The sequence below is a fragment of the Nicotiana attenuata genome, chromosome 10, assembly GCF_001879085.1.
Source record: "Nicotiana attenuata strain UT chromosome 10, NIATTr2, whole genome shotgun sequence".
NCBI classification, from domain to species: Eukaryota; Viridiplantae; Streptophyta; class Magnoliopsida; order Solanales; family Solanaceae; genus Nicotiana; species Nicotiana attenuata.
In genome coordinates, this window is record NC_031998.1 from 42,023,533 (window position 1) to 42,045,759 (window position 22,227).

General features: G+C 35.7%; 2 protein-coding genes across 2 annotated transcripts; one reads left to right on the forward strand and one right to left on the reverse strand.

The window, feature by feature from the left end:
* On the forward strand, positions 5,226-10,089 carry LOC109233383. Its single transcript, XM_019399238.1, has 4 exons — positions 5,226-5,682; positions 6,052-8,058; positions 8,266-8,410; positions 9,282-10,089. Exons 2-4 carry the CDS (start codon positions 6,055-6,057, stop codon positions 9,890-9,892), a joined length of 2,760 nt encoding a protein of 919 aa, XP_019254783.1. The 5' UTR covers positions 5,226-5,682; positions 6,052-6,054; the 3' UTR covers positions 9,893-10,089.
* LOC109233384 (F-box protein CPR30-like) lies at positions 15,962-19,171 on the reverse strand. The gene is made up of 3 exons (XM_019399239.1): positions 18,456-19,171; positions 17,593-17,668; positions 15,962-16,167 (listed from the first exon to the last, which is right to left on the reverse strand). Exons 1-2 carry the CDS (start codon positions 19,072-19,074, stop codon positions 17,634-17,636), a joined length of 654 nt encoding a protein of 217 aa, XP_019254784.1. The 5' UTR covers positions 19,075-19,171; the 3' UTR covers positions 15,962-16,167; positions 17,593-17,633.

The following is a 22,227-nucleotide window of genomic DNA, read 5'->3' on the forward strand; positions in this document are numbered from 1 at the left end:
TGATAAACTTGCGAAGCTATTTAAATCCCACTCCCATATCCCAATGTTCTTTTACAATTCATTTGGAATCTTCTAAAAAAAAATCTCTTACATTCTCCTTATAGTGTTTTTCTGCAACATAGCTCTTCTTTTTTGGTTATTGTAGACTTTAAAATGTACAGGTGTTCTTATATTCTAGAATGCTACAATAATGAATCATTAATTTATAGCATTTGCCAATGTCACACTCTGACTTAAACTATTTTAATCAGCCGTAATTGAGAATGATTATTACAAAGGAAAAAAGAGGACTGTTTGCTCAAAAGTTATCACATATCTTATGAGTGCAAAACAATACAAATAATCACGGGAAAATCATAGCAAATCGTAATAATCCATTGGACCAAATGGAAGAAACGAAAATAAGTACTCAGAATTAGGGGGAGAAACATTAAAAGCCTTTATTGATAATATTTGTTTGGTCTGCCTCTCCATGAAGAGGTTCAGAGCCTTACAGTGGTGTTTTTCTCTTCCCATAAGATGGGTATATTTTTCCCTTCTCTCTCCTGTCTATAGTAGCGAAGAAAACAGCCCCCCTTTCTAGGGTCCCTTCTCTTGGTATTTATAGCTGTGGGCTTCGTGAGCTGGCAATAAGTGGCCGTGACCACGTTGAGATCTCGCCTCTATAGTGGCGGATAGGCCAGGGCCTTGTTGACCGAGCCAGAGGCGGGTTGAACGTCGTCAATTCTGAGTGGTCGTTCCACTAATTAATCATGAATTAACTTAAAACGGGATTAGCCTCGTTAATTATCGTGGGGTTGGATTCTGACCCATACAGGGACCTATGTTTTTATTTTCTTTGACTACCGGGCGAGCACAGGCACATTGACTAGTTTAATATAAGGAAAAAGGGAGATTTTTTGAAGTTTGTGAATTTAAATACTAAAGATTAAGTTTCAAAGCCGTAAAGTTTCATATCCTTAATTTTTCTCTATTAAATAAGGGATAGGAGAAAAGACGAGCCAATTACTCAAATGGTCACTCAACTATCTCAAATTATCTTTTAAAGTTACTTTTCTTTCGTTTGTAACAACAAAGTCGTTGAACTATGCCTATTGCACTCAGAAGGTCACTTAACTAGATTTTCCAAATTTTGGATTGTCAAATACCTATTTTACCCCTAAATTATAAATATTTATCTTTTTTTATTTTTTTAACTTTTAGTATTATGATTTACCATTTTTAATTTATATTATGGACTTACCTATATAATAAATAAATATTATTCATAAATTTAAAAAATAAAATGTATTTAAGCATCTATAATACTAGAATAACAAAATAATGAGAATAGTAAAAATAATTAATTAGTAATTTGTTCGTAATAATATATTTTATTATTAACAACTAAAATTCTAAAAATTATTTACACGATTCAGAATGAAAGAAAATAAAGAATGTAAAAATATAAATTTCATGCACGTAATATAAAAATAATTATTTAAATAAAAGTATTTTTTATAATATACATTATATATTCTTGAAAATTATGCTCAATTATATTATATATATTCCATGAACAACTTAACATAGCATATTTTACCCTATACAGATAGTCCCCATGCTTTCAGGTGACATAATTTTGTGTCGTCGGAAAGTTGGTAGAAACATAATAATATAATTTAGCATAATTTTCAAGAATATACAATGTATATTATAAAAATACCTTTATTTAAATAGTTATTTTTATATTACGTGCATGAAATATATATTTTACAACCTTTATTTTCTTTCATTCTGAATTGTGTAAATAATTTTTTGTATTTTTGTTGTTAATACTACAATTTTTATTACTAACAAATTATCCTAATTAATTTTTTTACTATGCTCATTATTTTGTTATTCCAGCATTATATATGCTTAAATACTTTGTATTTTTTTAATTTATAAATAATACTTATTTATTCTATAGGTAAGCCAAAAATATAAATTAAAAAGGGAAAATCATAATATTAAAAAGTTTAAAGAAAATAAATGTTTATAATTTAGAGGGTAAAATAGGTATTTGGCAATCCAAAATTTGTAAAATCTAGTTGAGTGACCTCCTGAGTGCGATAGGCATACTTCAATGACTTTGTTGTTACAAACGAAAGTAACGTGACTTTAGGAGATAATTTGGGATAGTTGAGTGACCATTTGAGTAATGGACTCGAGAAAAGGCAGAGGATGGGATAGTGAGAATTTAACGGGTCAATTGGTTTTGTGTCTCATTACAGACTTGTATTTAGTTTTATGACTCAATTTTTTTTTTACACATGGGAGATTTGCTTTTACACATGAGAGATCTATCTTTTACACGTAAGAGATTTAAAAAAAGATATTTTCTTAAATTCAACATTGTAAAAAGTCATAAAAGCCTAAAACCCGAATTTTTTAACCAATACCTATTTTGCGAGAAACACTAAATAAGACGTTGATTTCATTGATTCTGCTGATACAAGAACATGGTCATAATGTGTTTCTTATTGTCCTCATGTAATAAGAACATGGTCAAAACATTCACCTCGGTAGTCATATATTTAAAAAAGGTGCAATTCTTCTTTAAGAGAGAAGTGTTATTAAATTACCACCGATAAGAGGAACCCCCTTCTCATTAAAGGTTGTCACAGCTATTAACAGTGGGGCCAAAAATGAAATTCAAAGACATTGAAGTAGAAGTAATTTCCATTGTTTTTCTAAGTAATTATGAAAGCGATGGCGGTACATTTCATCTTGATTTAAATAATGGGATTGTAGGTAGGCCACCCAAGGAGCGGTCGCCCTTACATTAAAGAAGACACATGGTACAGCAATTCAAATAGTAACATGTTCAAATTTTTTTCCCTTTCGAAATAATTATGTACTACTCCCTTCGGTCCAAATTCACCTTTTAGCGTTAATAAGCAATGAAATTGACCATATTAACCTTTACTATCTCACATAAACCTCCTAACACATATTCCAACACAATTTACTCCAAGGACAATGTAGGAAAAAAATAATTAATTTATTTTTGAAATCTGAAAAAATCACTTATTTTGGTCCACAAAAAAAAAGTCAAAAAATCACTTATTTTGGATCGGAGGGAGTACTATATTGTATGTTTGGTGTGAGTTGTGACAGTAAATTCTCGTTGGTAAGAATGTTTTTGTCGAGCTAGAAAGGGCTTTTGAGTTTTGACTTTTGGATTGCTTGTTCAGTGTTTATTTATGATTTCTGTATATAGATTAAGGACATTAAATTTCTGTATCATTTATCTCTGTTTTAAATATCTCAATTAATTCAACATCAGTAATTAGAGCAGGAATGGTGATTTTGTAAAATATTACTTTTTTAAAATATCGATATTTTGGAACAAATTCAATTTGGCAAACACAAATATTTAGAACCGGAGGGAGTATGATACGTTTTTAGCACTTAATCCTTCCATCTAAACCTTGGTTGTACTTCATATGAAGCATGAAATGTTAATAAATCTTTCAAAAAGTCAAATGAGGTCTAAATATGTTTTCTCATCAAGGAAGAAAAGATTGAGGTAAGATTCAACGATGGTTTTGCACTACTTTTAGTGTTTGTATTAAATTCGACAAAGAGTTTGGTAATCGAAAAAGTTGAAATTCCATGTGTAGTTATGAAATTGCGATTTATATCATGCTCTTCATAGTTTGTGTTGATTTCACTATGTTTAATGTCATTTTAATCCGATAATAATTCTTCAGATATTACACGGCTACAAACTTAATGGCATTAACACTTTTGTTTTACCAACTACGGCATTTAATCATATCGGTGGGAGTTGGACGAAGAACAGGACTACTACTGGGAGTATTAAATAGAGTTGAATACCTTGGGTTAAAGCGTTTTATAGTTCACAATCATTCTAATTAAGTCTCATCAGCCACTCTATCTTTTATGTTAAGCTAGCACTAGTATATATATATTGTATATAGAAAGAGAAAGCATGCTACAGTCCACAATCAAAATAATAAAAGGGAATTTTTTAAAAATAAATAAAAATTGTTCGCATGAGGATGTCTTTGACCACACCCACTTTGAGTGTGATGTGAAGTTAAAATTACTAAAATATAACTCCAATTTTATAACTCTATAATAATAATAATAAGAAGGAGGAGGAGGAGGTGGTCTAGTACAGGAGCGCATCCCTCGCTCAACAGGGCTGAACCGAATTAGTTGAGCTAGTAGGTTACTAAAGACTAGATGCTCAAAGGGCAGTCCGATGGACAGAGCATTCCGTATTCATGCAGTTTGTATAGGGTCAAATTTGACCGTCAGCATCTCTACGCCAGTGGGTACGCCCAGTGAGTGTACGCCGACTAACGTAGCGGGTACGACTTGGACGTGGGAACAAAAGCGACATCGTTTAGGACTCAGTGTCTTCACTAGGGAGACGTTACCTGTCTTTGTAACTTTTTGATTCTTTCGAGGAAGGTCTCTTATTATATAAAGGAGACCTTCACATTGTAAAGAGGAGGATTCTGGAATAATACAACTCTCTCATTTTCTGGCTTTCTCTCTCTATCTCTACCTCAAACGAACATATTCTATTGAGTTCATATTATCACTTTGCAATACTATATCTACAACAATAACATCATCTTTACATCTCTAGGTTTATTATATTTGATTACGATTTACCCTTTTCTTACTTTTGATTGTTTTCTAGCTTACAAAGTATATTGTTAACTTTTGAGCCAAACACAGCTTTCGGAGAGGAGCTGGACCCCAAGGGATATTATGTAGACAACCTACCCTAACGCAAGCATTAGTAGTTGATTACACGGCTTGAACCCGTAAACTTTACCGTTAATCCAAGACAATTGTAAAGTGGACAATTTAGATACTCAAACAAGAAAAATCTTTTTTGCAATTTAGTGCACAATTCATATCGCAGTTCACGGTTTTATTGTCGCTGTTGTTTACATGGACCTTTTTGTAGTTCATCTTTAGTATGTAGAAAAAACCTCACATGCCAAAATTATTTCCAGAAAAAAATAATAATATTAGGTTTTGGACTAAGACTAGTGTTAAATTAAATAATGTTAACGGGAGCAGAGAATCTAGATAATCCACCTCAAAAACAGTTCCTAGGCACAGAATAAGGTTTTCCAAGCACAAGCAAACAGGTACTTTAGGCAGCCATATATATATTTAATAAATTCACGGGCATGTAGTTTCAAAGTAACTGCACACAATGTAGGGTAGGTGTCTCTTTCCAAAGTCTGTGATCCAATGCCCCTTCACCTTTTCTTTCCAATTAGCCCCTTAACACACTGCAATTCACATGTATTCTCAACCACCTCCAACTATTCAAATTTAAACCTCTCCTCAATTTTTCTTCAAAATACAGGGAGGGACCTTGGAATCTTTTTTTTTTTTTTCTGTTAAAGTAATTGGCATTGTAGTATAGAGCGGACAAAGTCAAGATTCACCAGCTATTTTCTACTATGTGGGATCTGGGCTTCTTTCTTTTTTTGACTAAAGATAATGTAGGTGGAGAGCAGTTAATGAGTTCATGGGTTGTTTAATTAGGTTCTTGAATGTGTCTATCTGAGGCTTCGTTTCATCATTTTCATTTGGGTTTGCTCTTTTAGAGGTCTGAAGGTGAAACAATCAATTTTTGATCATTTTGAGGCAACAACTCAGGTACTTCATATGTACTAACATTTGGAGACTTGTTTTTACTGCTTTTTGTGTCTTGTAGATTTGTTATTCAAATGTTCAGATCCATTGCCTTCTTAATCTTTGTTTTCTTTAATTTATCAAAAGTTGCTTTAGGACAATGTCTTTAATTTGAATATTTCAGAATTTGTTCAAAATTTGGTACGTTTGATATTTGTTAATTAGTTATATATAGACGGCAAGTAATTCTTTGCTTTCAGTGACTTCAAGCTAAGAAAGACTTGTGTCCAGAGATATACTACTAGTTTATGTGCGTTGTACATTCGGCAAATTCTACTAGTATAAACTTGTTTAAGTTGCTGACTTGTTCTTGTGAATTATTTTGATTAATAGAATATGCCTCAAGACAGTCTGAGATCAGCTGTATACAGATCCTTTGTGACATGTGATGACCCGAAAGGTGTTGTGGAATGTAATACAATTAGAAAATCCAAGATTGACAATCCAAAGATGGAAGGAAAACAAAGAACATGCAGCCATTTGAATGTGTCTTCATCGTCATCGGTCTGCAAAGGAATGGCGACAGATGAGTTATATTCCTCATCTTCCATCCAGCTAATGGAGGTGTCCAGAGAAGCTCAAAAGCTGAACCAAGTGATTGACTCATGGTCTAAGGGTATCACCTTTGAAACGCATTCTAAAGATATCGCCAAAGATTTGTTGAAAGGAGCTCTTGATTTACAGGAGTCACTAGTGATGCTAGGAAAGCTGCAAGAAGCTTCACAACATATGGCTAAGTTGAAGAAAAATCAGAAAGATGGAATATGCATTGGAAGGACCAAGTCCGAGAGGATTTCAGATCACAGGTTTAATAGGCTTGAGTTTCAGAAACCAAGATTTTCTGTTGATGGGGCTTCCCAAGATTGTTTTGATGAGCTAAGGGAAGTGATAAGAGACAGCTTTGCGAGACAAAATCTGTTGCCACCAACTTGTGCTTCAGAATATGATGGAAGGAAAGTGGAATTATCTCCAGATCTCCCCTTTACCAGCTTCACTAGCTCAAGTGACTCCTCCTTTGAAAAGGCTAGTGTTGGTAGAAGTAAAATGATTACATCATCGGATGTCCCATCAACTAGCTCAAGCCAGTCACCCATGGTTCAATCCCAAGAGGTTAGCTCTTCTGGTTATTCTCCACCTAAGGTTCAGCAGGAAAAGCCACACGGGCCAAATTTAATTGCCAGACTGATGGGTCTTGAAGAGATTCCTAGAAAGAACGAAAAGGTTATCAAGCAGAGCAGACCTATATTTGAAATAGATTTGCCAAAGGCAAAGAAGCCAACATCCATCGCTCAGAAGGTGGATGCAGAAAGAAGAACATTGGATGAAATTATTGAAACCATGCATTTCAAGGGGCTTTTGAGAAGAAAGTCTAATCATGGAACTCCTCAATTATTAAATAAGTTTGTTGATGATTCTCCACCCATTGTGATCATGAAGCCTCTGTATGCTCTAGACTCGCAGACTGAAAGGTTTCCTCCCTGTAACCATGAAGAAAATCCATCAGGCAATAGAAACACAACTGGAAAATGGGATGTAAAAGAAGAAACTTCACCTGAAAACTCTGATGATAAGAAGGGAGCATTGACTTCCACCATATATAGGAAATTGCAGACAGGAAAATATCAAAATAATAGATTCAGTGAAGGAAAAGGGTGCAATGATCATAGTGAAGCACCTGCAAAATCAAAGAATCTTGATGTTCTGGTTCATCGAAAGCAGCCTAATTATACAAAGATTAGAGCTTCTTCTCCTGGCAAGTATCGTGGTGCAAAATCAAAGACTCTTGATGTTCTGCTTCACGGAAAACAGCCTAATAATACCAAGACTAGAGCTTCTTCTCCTGGCAAGTATCGTGGAGCAAAATCAAAGACTCTTGATGTTCTGAGTCAAGAAAAACAGCCTAATACAAAGTTCAGAGCTTCTTCTCCTGGCAAGGATCGTGGTGAAGTACCTGCAAATTCAAAGACTCTTGAAGTTGTGATTCAGGAAAAACAGCCTAATACAAGGACTAGAGCTTCTTCTCCTGGAAAGACCCTGCAACCAAAGAAAGAAGCAATTGAAAAAAGAGAGGACGGGAATCAACGAGTAGCTCCTGCTATTAGAAAATCTAAAGAAATGAAAAATGTCAAAATCAACGACAGTGCTAAATTTCAGGACCAAGGCAAGATGAGCACTATGAAAGTGAGAAAACCCGAGAGAAATCAACTGGTTGCACAAGCAAAAAGTACTATATCAGATCCCACCTCGAAGCGCATAACAACCACTGCATCTGATAACTCCAGTAAGAGGAAGAAGAATGTTAAAGCTGACAAGTCCGTCAAGAGTACCCCCATTGCTACAGTGAGTACATAGTTATAACTGATATTTTCGAGCCTTCTTTCTTCTGGAAGCTATGGTTCTCATCTCACGTTATTATTTATTGTCCAATTTCCTTTTTCTAACACAGAATTAAGGGACACTGTTCTGTAGATGTTGGTCCTTCTGTGGAAATTAACTTAGGAGGATTTTTCTAGTATGGGCCCAGACTAATGAAATGTATTGATACAGGTTGACAACACGGAACACAAGGATAAAAATGTTGAAATGGTGCAGGCAGCGGAGAAAGACACAGATATAGCCATAACCAAAGTGACATCCTCAGAAGAGCTTCAGTTAGAAGAAGTGGCTGATATCTTTGAGAATCTTGTCATCGGTAAGGCACTTATTTCATTATTTTGCCAGTTTCATGCAATTGTTCAGGTTATATTAGAACATGTTGTTTGCAATTATTCATCATACATAGGCTTTCAAGTAACTATTTCCTGGGAATAACCTTAAGTGTTGCAATGTAGTTAGATATATATATATATATCCCAGACATCGTTCAACAAACAAGAATGATGATATTAGCTACATATATATCCAAGAGACCAAACATACAGAGTGTTTATATTCTTCATTTGCAGCTTAGAATATCTGTTTTCTTCTTTTCGGCGAACTAATATATGCGAAAATACTCCATTTCAAAAAAATATATGCGACAATACTGTATACTGTTTAGTAGACACGCAGCAGCTGCATATAACCAAAAAATTAATCGAAAGATCTTGTGGACTCAAAAGCTTCCATAAAATCTATATATATATATATCTGATATTCTTGAGAAACCATATAAAGTTGTTTTCTAGTAAAACATATGGATTTTTGTATATTGATTACTGTCTTTGTGGGTGAAAGTTCCAAAACTTGTAAAGAGATCAAGGGTTGGAAAATCTGCAAGCAGTAATTGAAGTAGTCTAATGCACTTCAACCTTTGCCAGCCAGACACACAAAAGGTTGTAATAATTATAGTTCCTCAAGAAAAAGCTTTGGTCAATGGTAGCCACTGTTTGCCATGTACATATTTACCTCTTTCTTGTTCCATCCGTTCAAGAACCATGATAGACAGATGACAATCTGAAAAGCTGATACACATGGAAAAGCTACTTGTGGTCATCAGTCAGGCTCCAATTTTCCTTTAGTGAGATTTATCTGTTGGCTTAGTGAAAAAATTCTAATAAAATATAATACTTCTTCTATTGCAGATAACATTGCCAATGGTGAAAGCTTCCCTTGTGAATCTAGCGGGCGATTAGCGGAGCATGCTAACTGTAACATCGATCTAGACTTCACTGAGAATGAAAACTTCAACTCCAGAGCCACTACAAGGTATTTACTGTTTAGCAGTGAATCATTCCTCTGTCGGTCCGAGGAACTTTTTGAAACAGATGCATGGGAACCAACTGTATGGCAGATAACAAGTGTAGATCATGAAATCGCTGATAGCAGACTCTTACTTGATTGTGCAAATGAGTTGTTAGAAAATAGAAGGTCTCAATGTGCACTGGCAGTTGATCCATTATCACTGAAGATGCGAAAAATTCCTACATCTTTTGACAAGTTGGTGAATGAAATTTGTGACGGGATTGAAGTTTTGCGAAGTTACCATAAGGTTGCTGGGAAGAACCTTTCAGCAGATGCTCTTCATCCACTGCTAGAAAGAGATCTATGGTGTAAGGGAGTGGTTAGCAGTGCATGGGATTTGGGTTGGAGAAATGGATTAACTAATAATGAAGTCGAACAAGTAGTGACTGATATTGAGAAGTATCTTTTATCTGGATTTATCGATGATGTATTGACTGACTTCATGCTATAGCACTAGTACATATTCACGTTGACGATTTAGGAGCTTGACTTGTATAATCTGTAAATAAGATAGACGAGTTGGAAAAGGTCTTGAAGAAGCTGGGGTTTCAGAATAACATGAAGTTTACTAGCTCAAATTACATTGTAATGCTGAGTTGATATTGAATTTATACATTTATTGCTGATATAGTTTTACAAATCCAGATATCATTTGTTTTTACAACTCCACAAATGATCTCCTTCAATTGGTAGTATTTTTGCTATTGAAGTGCATCTTCCTGATCCACAAGTATGGACTCTTTCTATTGCTTAATTCACTTCAAAGTAATATGCAAGAAATAGTTAAGAATGCTGCACTTTACTCAAAATAACATTTAGGGGTCGTTTGATAGGAAGTATTAGGAAAAATAAAATATGTATTAATTTTGCTATTATTAATTCCTTGTTTGGTAGTATTTTTCAACCTATGATTAACTAATACCTGTATTAGTTATACATCTTATCCAACACTATTCTTATACATAGCAAACAATTACATTAGTAATGTCATTATTTTTAATACATGGATAAGCATATATAAAGATAGAACTGCTCTTCTAAAAAAAAAAAATCATATCCTTTCCAATGAATGTAGAGTGTATATTTGTAAATAACCAAATATTTAAAGAAATTATGCAATGCATGTTATATTTAATACACCAAAACAAACCATCGATAAGAAATAATTTTATCATAACTGATCTCAGTATAATTAATTCAACCATTACTAATTTCAACATTACTAATACATCGTACAATTCTTATACACCTTACCAAACGAAACGACCCCTAAGTGCCACTACTCATCGACATCAAAGTTCCATACCTTTTAATCAGATGTACCATGGAATGATCACACACAACACACAATAGGGGCCCACCTTAAATTGTAAATTTGAAGAACAAAAATTGAAGACACAAGCTAAAGCATAAAGCAAGTTAACTACCTTAGACATAGATGAATGGTGTAGTTGAAACATCAAAAGAACCATACAGGAAGGAAGAGGTACTTCCCCTCAAACATACCATTTTCTCTTTTTATGGGAATTGGTAAGGAACCAGTAAAAGTTGAAAAAGACCTAGTACTACTTACTGGCATCTTTTAACTTGAAAAGAACCAGAATACCCAACACATACTACTTACTGTATATTGGGCATAATTCCTGCTGATCAGTTAGCCACTATTTATGTGCAAAGGCAAACCATTTCAGCTATAGTCCACCCACTAACTAGCTATAACACCTACTCGAATGATCCGTCAACTATCAGCTTTCTTTATCTCATGTTTTCATCTGCAACTTAATCAAATCACACAACCAAGAGGAACTGGGTCTGTCAAAACTACCTTGATCATGCATTTAGGGTGTGTTTGGTACCAAGGAAAATATTTTCATGTTTGGTTGGCTTAAATGTTTTGGAAAATATTTTGCTCATGAACTCATTGGAGGAAAATATTTTCCCTATTGAAAGAAGGGAAAATATTTTTTTTCACATTCTCCACCCTATTCCACATCCCTACCAACCCACAACAACCCACCTCCACCTGTATTGGTAAAAGAAAAAAAAGGCATGACACGTGGATTAATAGTATGATGACAGGTGTCATCCATATGAGGTCAATAAAGAAAGATGGTAAGGCACGGATAAAATACGCACGGTATTTTATCAAAAAAGGTACCATACCTGACAACTGTAAAAGAAAAAATAGGCACGAGATGCATGAAAACCATAAGAGGGGAAGGTACATGAATCAGTTATAAATATGGAAAGGGATTCAGCATTAACCCTGATTATGCGTGATAACCTATTATTACCATAACCGTTACGAGTAGATTTAGTAACGGGCAATTAATGCAATTAATGTTAGTAACGGGTAAAAATTAAGTAAGGGAACTGTTATAGCTGTGTATCCTTATATAAGGACCCTTACCTTATTTTGTACAATCATCTGAATATTCTCAATTATATGCAATCCGTTTTTTACTTTTACTTGATTGGAGATTCCAATCCATAATTCTGGGAGAAATCAGCGATCAACAATAAGTTTTCTTTCCTTCATTTATCATTTCAATTATTTATTTTATTCTCGTATTTTTGGAAAAGTGAAGTAAATCAAGTTAGTATAAACCCGATTCTCTTTAACCACAGAAACTATTTTTGGGTTAAACAAATTGGTTCCATTACCGAGAATTTGAAAATCTGTTCACTTTTTAAATTTTATTTTTAGCAACAAAACATGTCTACTACTAACAAAATTGATTATGTGGGTGAGAGATGACAACAAGGTGGAACTCCACCACACCGCACACCCACAAGGACTTCGCAACGCTCACAAGAAAGTTCACCTGAAAGGTGTGCTACTTGAAATGATGGGCAAAAAATAGGCAAGCAGGCCAACGAGCAAGATAATTTGAAGCAAATGGTTGCACAACACGTTACTGAAGCTTTGCATGCTTTTACAAGTGGGTTGCCCAATATTGTGCAGACTCCTCCATTAGTAAATACAACTCTAGAAAACCAACGTTCAGGACTTGACAACTCAAGAAGTGGAAAATACTAAATGAATCCAGAGACGGAGGACCAGGTACACCAAATGATTCAAATTTACAAAGTTTGGTACTAACCTTGCAGAAACAACTTAAAGAACAAAATGAGCGAATAGAACAGATACCTGGTGCGCCGTCGTTAATCAAAAGAGTGGATATCGACAAATATTTGCAACAACCCTGGAAGCCAAGTGTAGTACCTTTACCAATTCCCAAAAAGTCCAAGATGCCTGATATCCCTAAATATGATGGGACCTCTGACCCACGAGGCCACGTTATCGCATTACCACAGGGGTTAAAGGCAGTGATTTTACCAAGCAGGAAATTGAATCAGTCTTGGTGAAAACATTTGGTGAAACCCTCAAGAAAAGAGCATTAACATGGTACTCATTCTTACCTGAAAAAATTTTATTGATTCTTTTCCTGAGCTTGCAGATTTATTTATAAAAGCACATTCGGTAGCCCAAAAAGTAGAAAAGAGGAGGGAAGATATCTTCAGAGTACAACAATCACGGAATTACTCAGGGAATTCGTGGATAGACTCCAGCGGGAAAGGATGATGTTGCCATGAGTACCTGCTAACTGGGCGGCTATGGCATTGCAAGTAATTTGAATGAAAAAAGTTCAGAAGCCACGAGAAGATTGAAAAAAAATCTACAGGATTGTCCTACAACTACTTGGAATGACGTGTACAACAGATATAGTACGAAGTTATGAATAGAAGAAGATACGGTTACCCAGCCAAAGGTAGAAGAAAGGCACGGATCTAGACATTCAGAAACGGAAAAGTGGTCTGGTAAGAACATGTACAAGCCGTATGAAAAGTTGAAAATTTAATGAAAACGTACGAAGGTTTGAAAGAACAAGTTTGGAGGCTGAAGAAAAGAGTATGAAGATTTGAAGGTAGGATGAAGATCTGGGTAAGAACCTAAGAACAATTATGAAGATATGAAGATCAAAGATGAAGATATGAAGGTTTGTAAGAGTTGATAACCGCTAGAAAATTCGAAGGTGGAAGCTTGGATCGGAAAGTAAGAAAAATACAAAAGGTAGAAACTTTTATAGGGGAAGTACGTGACGTTTCACATTAGAAGGCAAACAGCCGATGAGCGACACGTGTCCAAAGTCAGAATGACTCGATTGATGGAACGTTTCGGCCTATCCGCCATCTTGGTTGTGACGCACGAAGGAAGGAACCGGGGTTCATCTATCGTCTCCCATCGTTTCGGCAAGCCTACTCTTTGGGAAACAAGGGGACTATGGGTAGCATATACCCTGATTTTCCGATGGGTCAAACGAAACCAGGATGTGACCGCATGGGATCGGATTCGGAGGTGGAGACCTCTCGTATCGGGGCCCAAACAGTGTGCCCGAGAAGACAACACTTCCCCGTACCCGAAATGAGCTCCGAGACCCCGAAAAATATGACAACGGTTGCACCCGACTAACAGAGGGCCGCGATATCCGCACCCCATCGGATATCACGGCGCAGACCTCAGCCTATATCGACAGCAGATCGGTGATTAACGAAAAAGAAGATTTTTACCTTTTTTAGAATTGTACTAAGGGTGAAACTCTCCTACTATATAAAAGGGGTAGTTTTTATTCAATCGACACACTGTAACACGCATATCAAGGCAATACGAACTTGTTTTTCTATTTTCTAATTATTGAACGGTTCTTATTTTAATCATAGCTCTTCATACACGTTTGGCTCCGAATCGAGGTCAGAACAATTGTTAGGCTTAGATCCGAGCCTGGGCTCAACATCACAACTGGTTTGGTTGTTTATTCTATCTGTAATTTGCTTATCTAACATCCTTAATTACTTGTATTGAATCAATTCACATATCCTTAAAAATGCGTATAAATTTAATTGTTATGAGTTTCAAGGGTAAACAATACCAAAATTGATGGATTTCGAGCAACTAGAATAGATATGAAGAATCTGATGGAAAGATTCTATTCAAGGGGATAACTGCTATCCATATACTAAGAAATACTACGAAAAATGACGTGGTCTGTTGTCACAATTCTGCATTGTTCTTCTTATGTGATGTGTTATGCGGACTTATGCCCGTCAACGTATTGCAAAAAGCTTAAATCTTCAAAATTTTCTTGGAAGCTCTGAAATTGAAGAAGAAGATTTTGAACAAGACCAAGTGGAATGGAGAAGTTCAGTTTCTGATTTATTTGCTGAATTTAAGTTTGCCCCAGAAATTTTAAAATTTCAAAAGAAACCCCAACCAAAATTATTTTTAATTTTAATAAAAACAAATGTTCTTGGGCCAAAAATAAATTAAAAATAAACAAGGGTCTAAACTTTTAAATAAAGAGGAATTTTCATAAAGCACTTTAGTTTAGAGCGTAATAACTATAGTTGCCAATTTATCATTCGCACAACGAATACAATATATATTCAACTGTATTCGTTCACGCAACGAATATAACATGTATCAATTGTAACTAATGCGAAATACAAGGGTGTATACAAAGGATACAACCCGTATCGACTGTATACAAAGGTGTATACAAAGGAAACAACTTGTATCGACTGTATTCGTTAACACGGCAAATATAACCGAGGCGAAACACATAAATACGGAAAAATAAAATGCTCTCGTTGAGAGTCGTCGAACTCAGACCTCCGCTAACTAAGCGAGCGCTCTAACCAATTGAGCTATGAGAGCTTGTTGCTCTCTTATTTCGGTTCAAGACAATTAATCTCTTGTTTCATAGATTTACTATAAAATTCAAATATAGCTACAAATGGTAAATTTGCTGTAAGTATAGTTATGAAGGGCTTTATATCTCTAGTCACACTCATCTTGATTCTTTCCCACAGGTCACGTTGCTATCATCAACTGCAACATAAATCAACTCTATCATTTAAATTTTAAATACTTGAAGAATTTTAAAGCTAAGCTTTGCCATAATCCCATGCACAATGTTTTTAGTAACAGAACAAAGTAAACGAAGAGATGAAAGCATGGTACACAGGAACTGAATACAGTTTACACAAAGGATTATCTCAATACCTTTGATTTCCACAATCCATCTTTGTCACTTGATAAGGTCTCAACCACCTCAAAATTTGATGCTTGAATAGCAATTTCTCTAAATTTTGAAAAACCACCTAATGCATTTTTTTTTCTTTCTGTTTAACAAAAACATATAGGGAGAGGAAACTAGATGATATCGTCTGTATACTTAAGAATTGGTTGTAACCCCATGAAAAATAATAATAATGTCTTTCATGGGGTAAGACCATTGTCTACAATTTTTAGGAAAAATTTTATTTTGTGCCTCACACAACTGACACTTGTTGGGTGAGACCTCTTTTTGGTCTTACAACTGTGTGGGTCCCAGAATTTTGTGGACCCAGATGTGTAAGATATGGGTCCACAAATATGTGAGATAAAAAGAGCCCTCACACAACTAGTGTCAGTTATGTGAAGCACAAAGTGTCCTGACAATAATTAAACCCAGCAACAGAAGTGAACCATTCACTAAATCCATTACAATTCCAAATGCATATATGTAAATTCCATACAGTCATCAGCTTTATCGACTGGAAACTGATATATCAAAAAAAAAAACATAAGTATCTACATTTACATCAAAAGATAGTAGGGATATTGGACGTTAGTGTCAAAAAGACAATGTGGTCTTCTTCGTTGACCAGCTTCAGTGTTGCAACCTGCCAAAAAAGAAACTAATTCAGGTACTCTTGATAGTGTGTGCAATTATACAGTTTCTGTTTTTCTTTGGAGCACATGTCACATGCTCCCTCCGGTCCAAAATAAGTGATTTTTTGAATGTTTTCACACATATTAAGAAATCCACCTTTTAGCACTAATTAGCAATGGAATTGACCATATTAACCTTTACTATCTCACATAAACACTCCTAACACATATTCCAACACTATTTACTCCAAGGACAATGTAGGAAAAAAATAATTAATTCATTGGAAAAATCACTTATTTTGGACCACAAGAAAAAGGCCAAAAAATCACTTATTTTGGACCGGAGGGAGTATTATTTAACCGTATTCACAAGAAAGATTTGGTAGAGCATTGCCACCAACTTGCCGATCCCATTAGTTCACCTGCATATTTAATTTAAAATGCCCTAATACCCCTCAAATAAGTCAACCTTACAACTCGCAGAGAAGTCAACCATCTTGGCCTGGATTGCATAGTCAACCTTACAACTCGCATAGAGAAGTCAAATTTAATATGCTCCAATGGAAAAACATAATCCTCTTTGGATTAAAATAAGAAAACTACAAAGGTATATATATATCCATATCCAACCCAAAAGGTTTAGAAGTATAAGTTGCATACTGATAACTCAAAAGAAGACAGCCCGAGGATGAGGTCATTGATGGAAAAGAAACATAATAGGAAGCTGGATGAGGAAAATTGGAAACTCCAATTGAGGAAAGACCTACTTATATCTTGTAGTTGAAAAAGCTCAATTTTGTTATGCGACTATTTGATGGTTTTCATCAATATTTCTTTTTTATCTTCTGTACATCACAAGCAGACTGATTTTAAGAGAAAACTCATGAGAGAGAGAGAGAGAGAGCGAACAGCCAACAGCCAACTTAAAATGCAACAAAATTCTTTTAACAATATTGAAGAGAACAAACAAAGATAAAGAAAGTAACAAAAGTGAGGCAATTTAATTAGTACACTTCAGTGTGGAAAGCTACTTTCAGTTCTTCAGGTTAAGCAAAGAAAATTATATGGTTAGACTCTTCAGTTGCACTTAGACTACTAAAGTTTAAGTAACTTCAATTCATTACATAACCTGTGTGATTATTTTTTCAACCCATCCTTGCCAAAATAAGTTTCTTATATACTTAAGTTCCTTGTCAATCACAATTTCGAAGACTAAGTTGCACACTTACAGAAGCGCGGAGTAAATAGTAACTTACACCATCGAGCAAAAGGTAAAATGGAAATACACCAAAACAATTTCATAAGTGAAATGAAGAGATAATACCAGGAATCAAATGCTGCTTTGTTTAAGTTCGAGAAAATCAATGCCACCATTAAACTCTAAAATCATATTAAGGAACATCCTGCTTTTTTTTTATAGAGGGTATAGAAGGTACCTTGACCATCTGAATCTTCACTTCATTCACTGCTCAAAGCTTCAACTTGAACCCCTTTGAAAGGAAATCATCTCCCCTATCAAGTGAAGGATAAAATAGAAAATTTAGCAAAGAAAGGAAGCAGATACAAAACATAAGTTGTATAAGCAATCTCCACATAGAAAATAATATGGACTCTGCACTACTTCACCTAAATGTTAACAATAGTGCCCTGTTGTTGAAACGACTGATCTTAAAAGCTCTACGTAAAAGAAAGAAGGCTACAACATAACCACAAATTAACGGAATCACCAACCTCTTCTTTAGGGCTATCTTGTTTCCTCCCATATCTTGATTTAACTGTTTCTTTAGATCACTTGTGCCATCATTGGAACTAAGCTTAACGAGGCTTCCCAAATAAATATAACTATTGAAATGTAGAAAGCCACGTAAATTCCCAATTTCAGTATCAACAATCTTTATGGAGTCCCCCTCAATACTAGTTCCACAAGAACTTCCTTTCCACTCTTAGAATTTGCAAGTGGGAGCACAGTATGACCAACATACTTATCTGGCTGTTCAAGTGATATAAGCATTGCCCACGAATCCCTAATTCCATATTCCTTCATCACCCATATGTCCACATGGTCCAAAACAAGATCCCCATTTTCCCAATCATCTATAAAGTAGGTTTTATATGTGCAAAGAGAGCCTCCCAATACGACCAACCTCACAATGAAACCCGTATCAGTATAAGGGGGACGCGGTACGAGTCCCCATTTCAGTTCCAAGATCAAAAGCAACAATCAGTGGTTCTAATTTATTCGCAGGTCTTTCCATCTTAGCACTAGCAATCCAATGCAATGAACCATTTAGATACGTACCTGGTTGATCTTCATATCGGAGGTAATAAGGAAGTTCTTCTTCAACCCGTCTCCAACAACTTGATCTCAAACTGAAAACCATAACATCAGAGTGAAAAGAACCTTTTTCAGAGCCCTTTTCAAACTGCACAATTCTAACAACCTTATAGTCATCATTAGTAACATCATACCCAAAACCAAAATTAACATGCACATGGTTTTCAGTAATCCCCACAACTGGTATCTTCTTGTATTTTCCAGTTGAAGGGTTCCATAAGGCAATTTCATCCACAGTATTTGATATCAACAACAATCCATTGCAAGAACCAAGTATCTTGGTGTTAATTTCAGAAGACATCAAAGGGTTAGTCAATTCTTTGGGAGTAACAACTCGGGAGTTGAGAGAATCAAAGTCTAGAGAGTAAAAGCAACGTTTTCCATATCCAAAATAGTCGACCTTTCTCAACATCAACCGAAGGTTAGAATTGGTTTTCACTGAATAATTGACATGCAATTTTGCAAACTCTGCACTATCAATAAGAGCCCGCCAAGATCTTGATACGCACCTACAACGTAACGCACAATCAACGGGTAGTCGACAGAGGATTTCGGCCAGAACATCCAATGGAAAGGTTGACATTGTTTTGGACAGAGTAGCGGGAAAGGCAATTTTGGACTGGCTTATGAACCTAAACGACCTGACGATTGGGATATAGGAGGAGAGTACTAAGAATAAGGCGGTGTCTTCTAGATGACCCTTTTCTGAATATGAATATATTATTTATATCACTAAATTTCTTCGCAACACTTGCTCTCGTGATTAAAATATTAGAAAGGAATTAATATATATATATATATATATATATATATATATATATATATATATATATATATATATATATATATATATATATATATTCACACTAACGAAAATAGTAAAATGCGATATAAGACCCAAAGCACAGGGACTTTTGGTAACACAAATTTTCATATTTTATTGTATAAAATATAACATTACTTTTGAAATTCTAACTTAAATTTATAATAAATCTTTTTTTTTTAGAAAAACAATAAGTAGACTTATTGGTAGCACAAAAATGCGTAGGCAACATATTTTGGTAATTCTTAGCGCATTACATTTAAGAAAAAAATCACTAATTTATTTAAACCTCATCGATGTAACGAACCGACCAGTCATTTTGAGTGTTGTGGTCTTGTTTCTTCCCATTTACTGCTTATTATATGCTCAATTATTATTATGTGACTTGTCGGGGTAGTTGGTTTGTATTCGGGGATGTTTCGAGATGAGTTGAGACACTTAGTCTCAAGGTTGGAAGCTTAAGTTGAAAAGGTTGACCGCATGTTGACTTATGTCTTTTAAACGACTCCGTAATGGAGTATTGATGGTTATGATAGCTCCGTTGGATGATTTTGGACTTAGGAGTGTGTCTGGATAGTGATTTGGAGGTCCGTATTTGATTTTGACTTGAAATGGCGAAAGTTAAAAAATTAGAAGTTTTAGAAATTGAGAAGTTTGATCGAGAGTTGGCTTTGTGATTACCGGGCTCGGATTTTGGTTCCGGAAGTTGAAATAGGTCCGTTGTATCATTTATGACTTGTGTGCAAAATTTGAGATCAATTGAAGTTAGTTTGATAGGTTTCAACATCGAATATAGAAGTTAGAAATGCATAAGTTCGTTAGGCTTGAATCGATGCACGATTCGTGGTTTTAACGTTGTTGATGTGATTTAACGCTTCAAGCGAGTTCGTATGATATTTTAGGACTTGTTGGTATGTTTGGTTGAGGTCCCAGGGGCCTCGGGTGGAGTTCGGATGCTTATCGAAGTGGAATTTGACTTGGAGAAATGGCTAAAGTCTGTTGTAGTTTTCTAGTGTTCAGGTTTGGTTTTCTAATACGCGATCGCGTGGAAAGGTCCGTGATCGTGTAGGCTTATTCGGGAAGCTGAGATTTTTGTTCTACACGTTCGCGAGTTAAGGTCTGCGATCGCGTAGGTTAGTGAGGCTGTGAATTGCGAACGCATGGCTGAGGTCGCATTCGCATTAAGGAAAGGCAAGGATGGGGTTCACGCTCAATGTTCATCGCGAACGCGTGAGGTAGTTCACGATCGCGTAGGTATGAGGAAGCAGTGTATCTCGTTCGCGTGGCTGTTTGCGTGTTCACGTAGATTAAAGTTTTGGGCGGTTGAACTTGTGCTTTGCGATCGCGAATCATTTTACGCGATCGCGAAGAAGGTACTTATGGGCATTTAAAGTCTAAAAAATGAGGGTTTAAGTTTATTTCACATTTGATTTTGGGAGCTCGGATTGAGGGAATTCTTGGAGAGATTTTCAAATGAGTGATTGGGGTAAGTGATTCTAACTTGGTTTTGGTTAAATTACATGAATATATCATTGATTTCATCATTTAATTAGTGATTTGGGTTGAAACTTTTGGGGAAAATGGAGAAAACTTCTTAGGCAGAATTTTGAGGATTTGAGCTGGATTTTGGTATCGGATTTGAGTAATTTTGGTATGATTAGACTCGTGGTTGAATGGGTGTTCGGATTTTGTAACTTTTATCGGATTCCGAGACGTGGGCCCGGGGGTTGACTTTTGAGTTGACTTTTTGACTTTTGATTTAGAACTTGGTATTTTCATATGGAATTGATTCATGTAGCTTGAGTTGATTGTATCATATTGTTTTTGCCTAGATTTGAGGCATTCAGAGGCGATTCGTGAGGCAAGGGCTTGTCGGAGTAGAGATTTGCACGGTTTGAGGTTAGTAACACTTTTAAACTTGGTTCTGAGAGTATGAATCCCTAAAATTCCGTGCTATGTGATTGGTGTTGAGGTGACGAGCATGCTAGGTGACGGGCGTGTGGGCGTGCACCGTAGTAATTGTGATTCAGTCAATTTCGTGGAACTGTGTAGCTATCTTATCTGAATATTATTACTGTACCCTATGTGTTAGAGAACTTGTGTCACGACCCAAACCGATGGGCTACAACAGGCACCCGGTGTCTTACACAACCGAGTACCAATGCAACGTATCTTTCTTATCATACCATCATGGGTAAATGAGCTGGAAGGGTCGTCGTGATATAACCAGAATAAAATATAAGGGAATACTCGACATAGGACGACCCAACATGTGATACAAACTTATACATGTGACATACGTGCCTATAAGACCAAAATGATCACTCGTACACTAAACATAGGCCGACAAGGTCATACAATCTTTCATATACATGACATCTATCTACAAGCCTCTAAGAGTACATAAACGTCATAAAGGTCGAAACAGGGCCCCGCCATACCAATAAATACATGTCCAAAGCATATTGACCAAATAAGTAACTCCGCAGCAAATGGAGTGTACCAACACCTTCCGCTGAGCTGATAGCCTACTAGGATGTCTATCAACCAGTCTATCGGGACTTGCAGGCATGAAACGCATTGTCCCCAGGCAAAAGGAACATCAGTACAAATAAAGTACCGAGTATGTAAGGCATGAAAAGCAGTATAAAAAGACATGAAAGAAACATGGAGTAAAGGACTCAACCTGTAAGTCTGAATAGCTCTGTGAATCATGAAACACTTATAATTTCATGCATGTGCGTATAAATATCAGATCATGCATAGGTATATACATACATAATGTCATCAAGCCTCTGAGGGCATCCCATTATATCATCTCGTCTTTTATGGGTGAAACCATCAATGTATACCAACTGATCAGGTGGTGTTGCGTATATAACGCCATAACCTTTCTCATACCCCATATACATA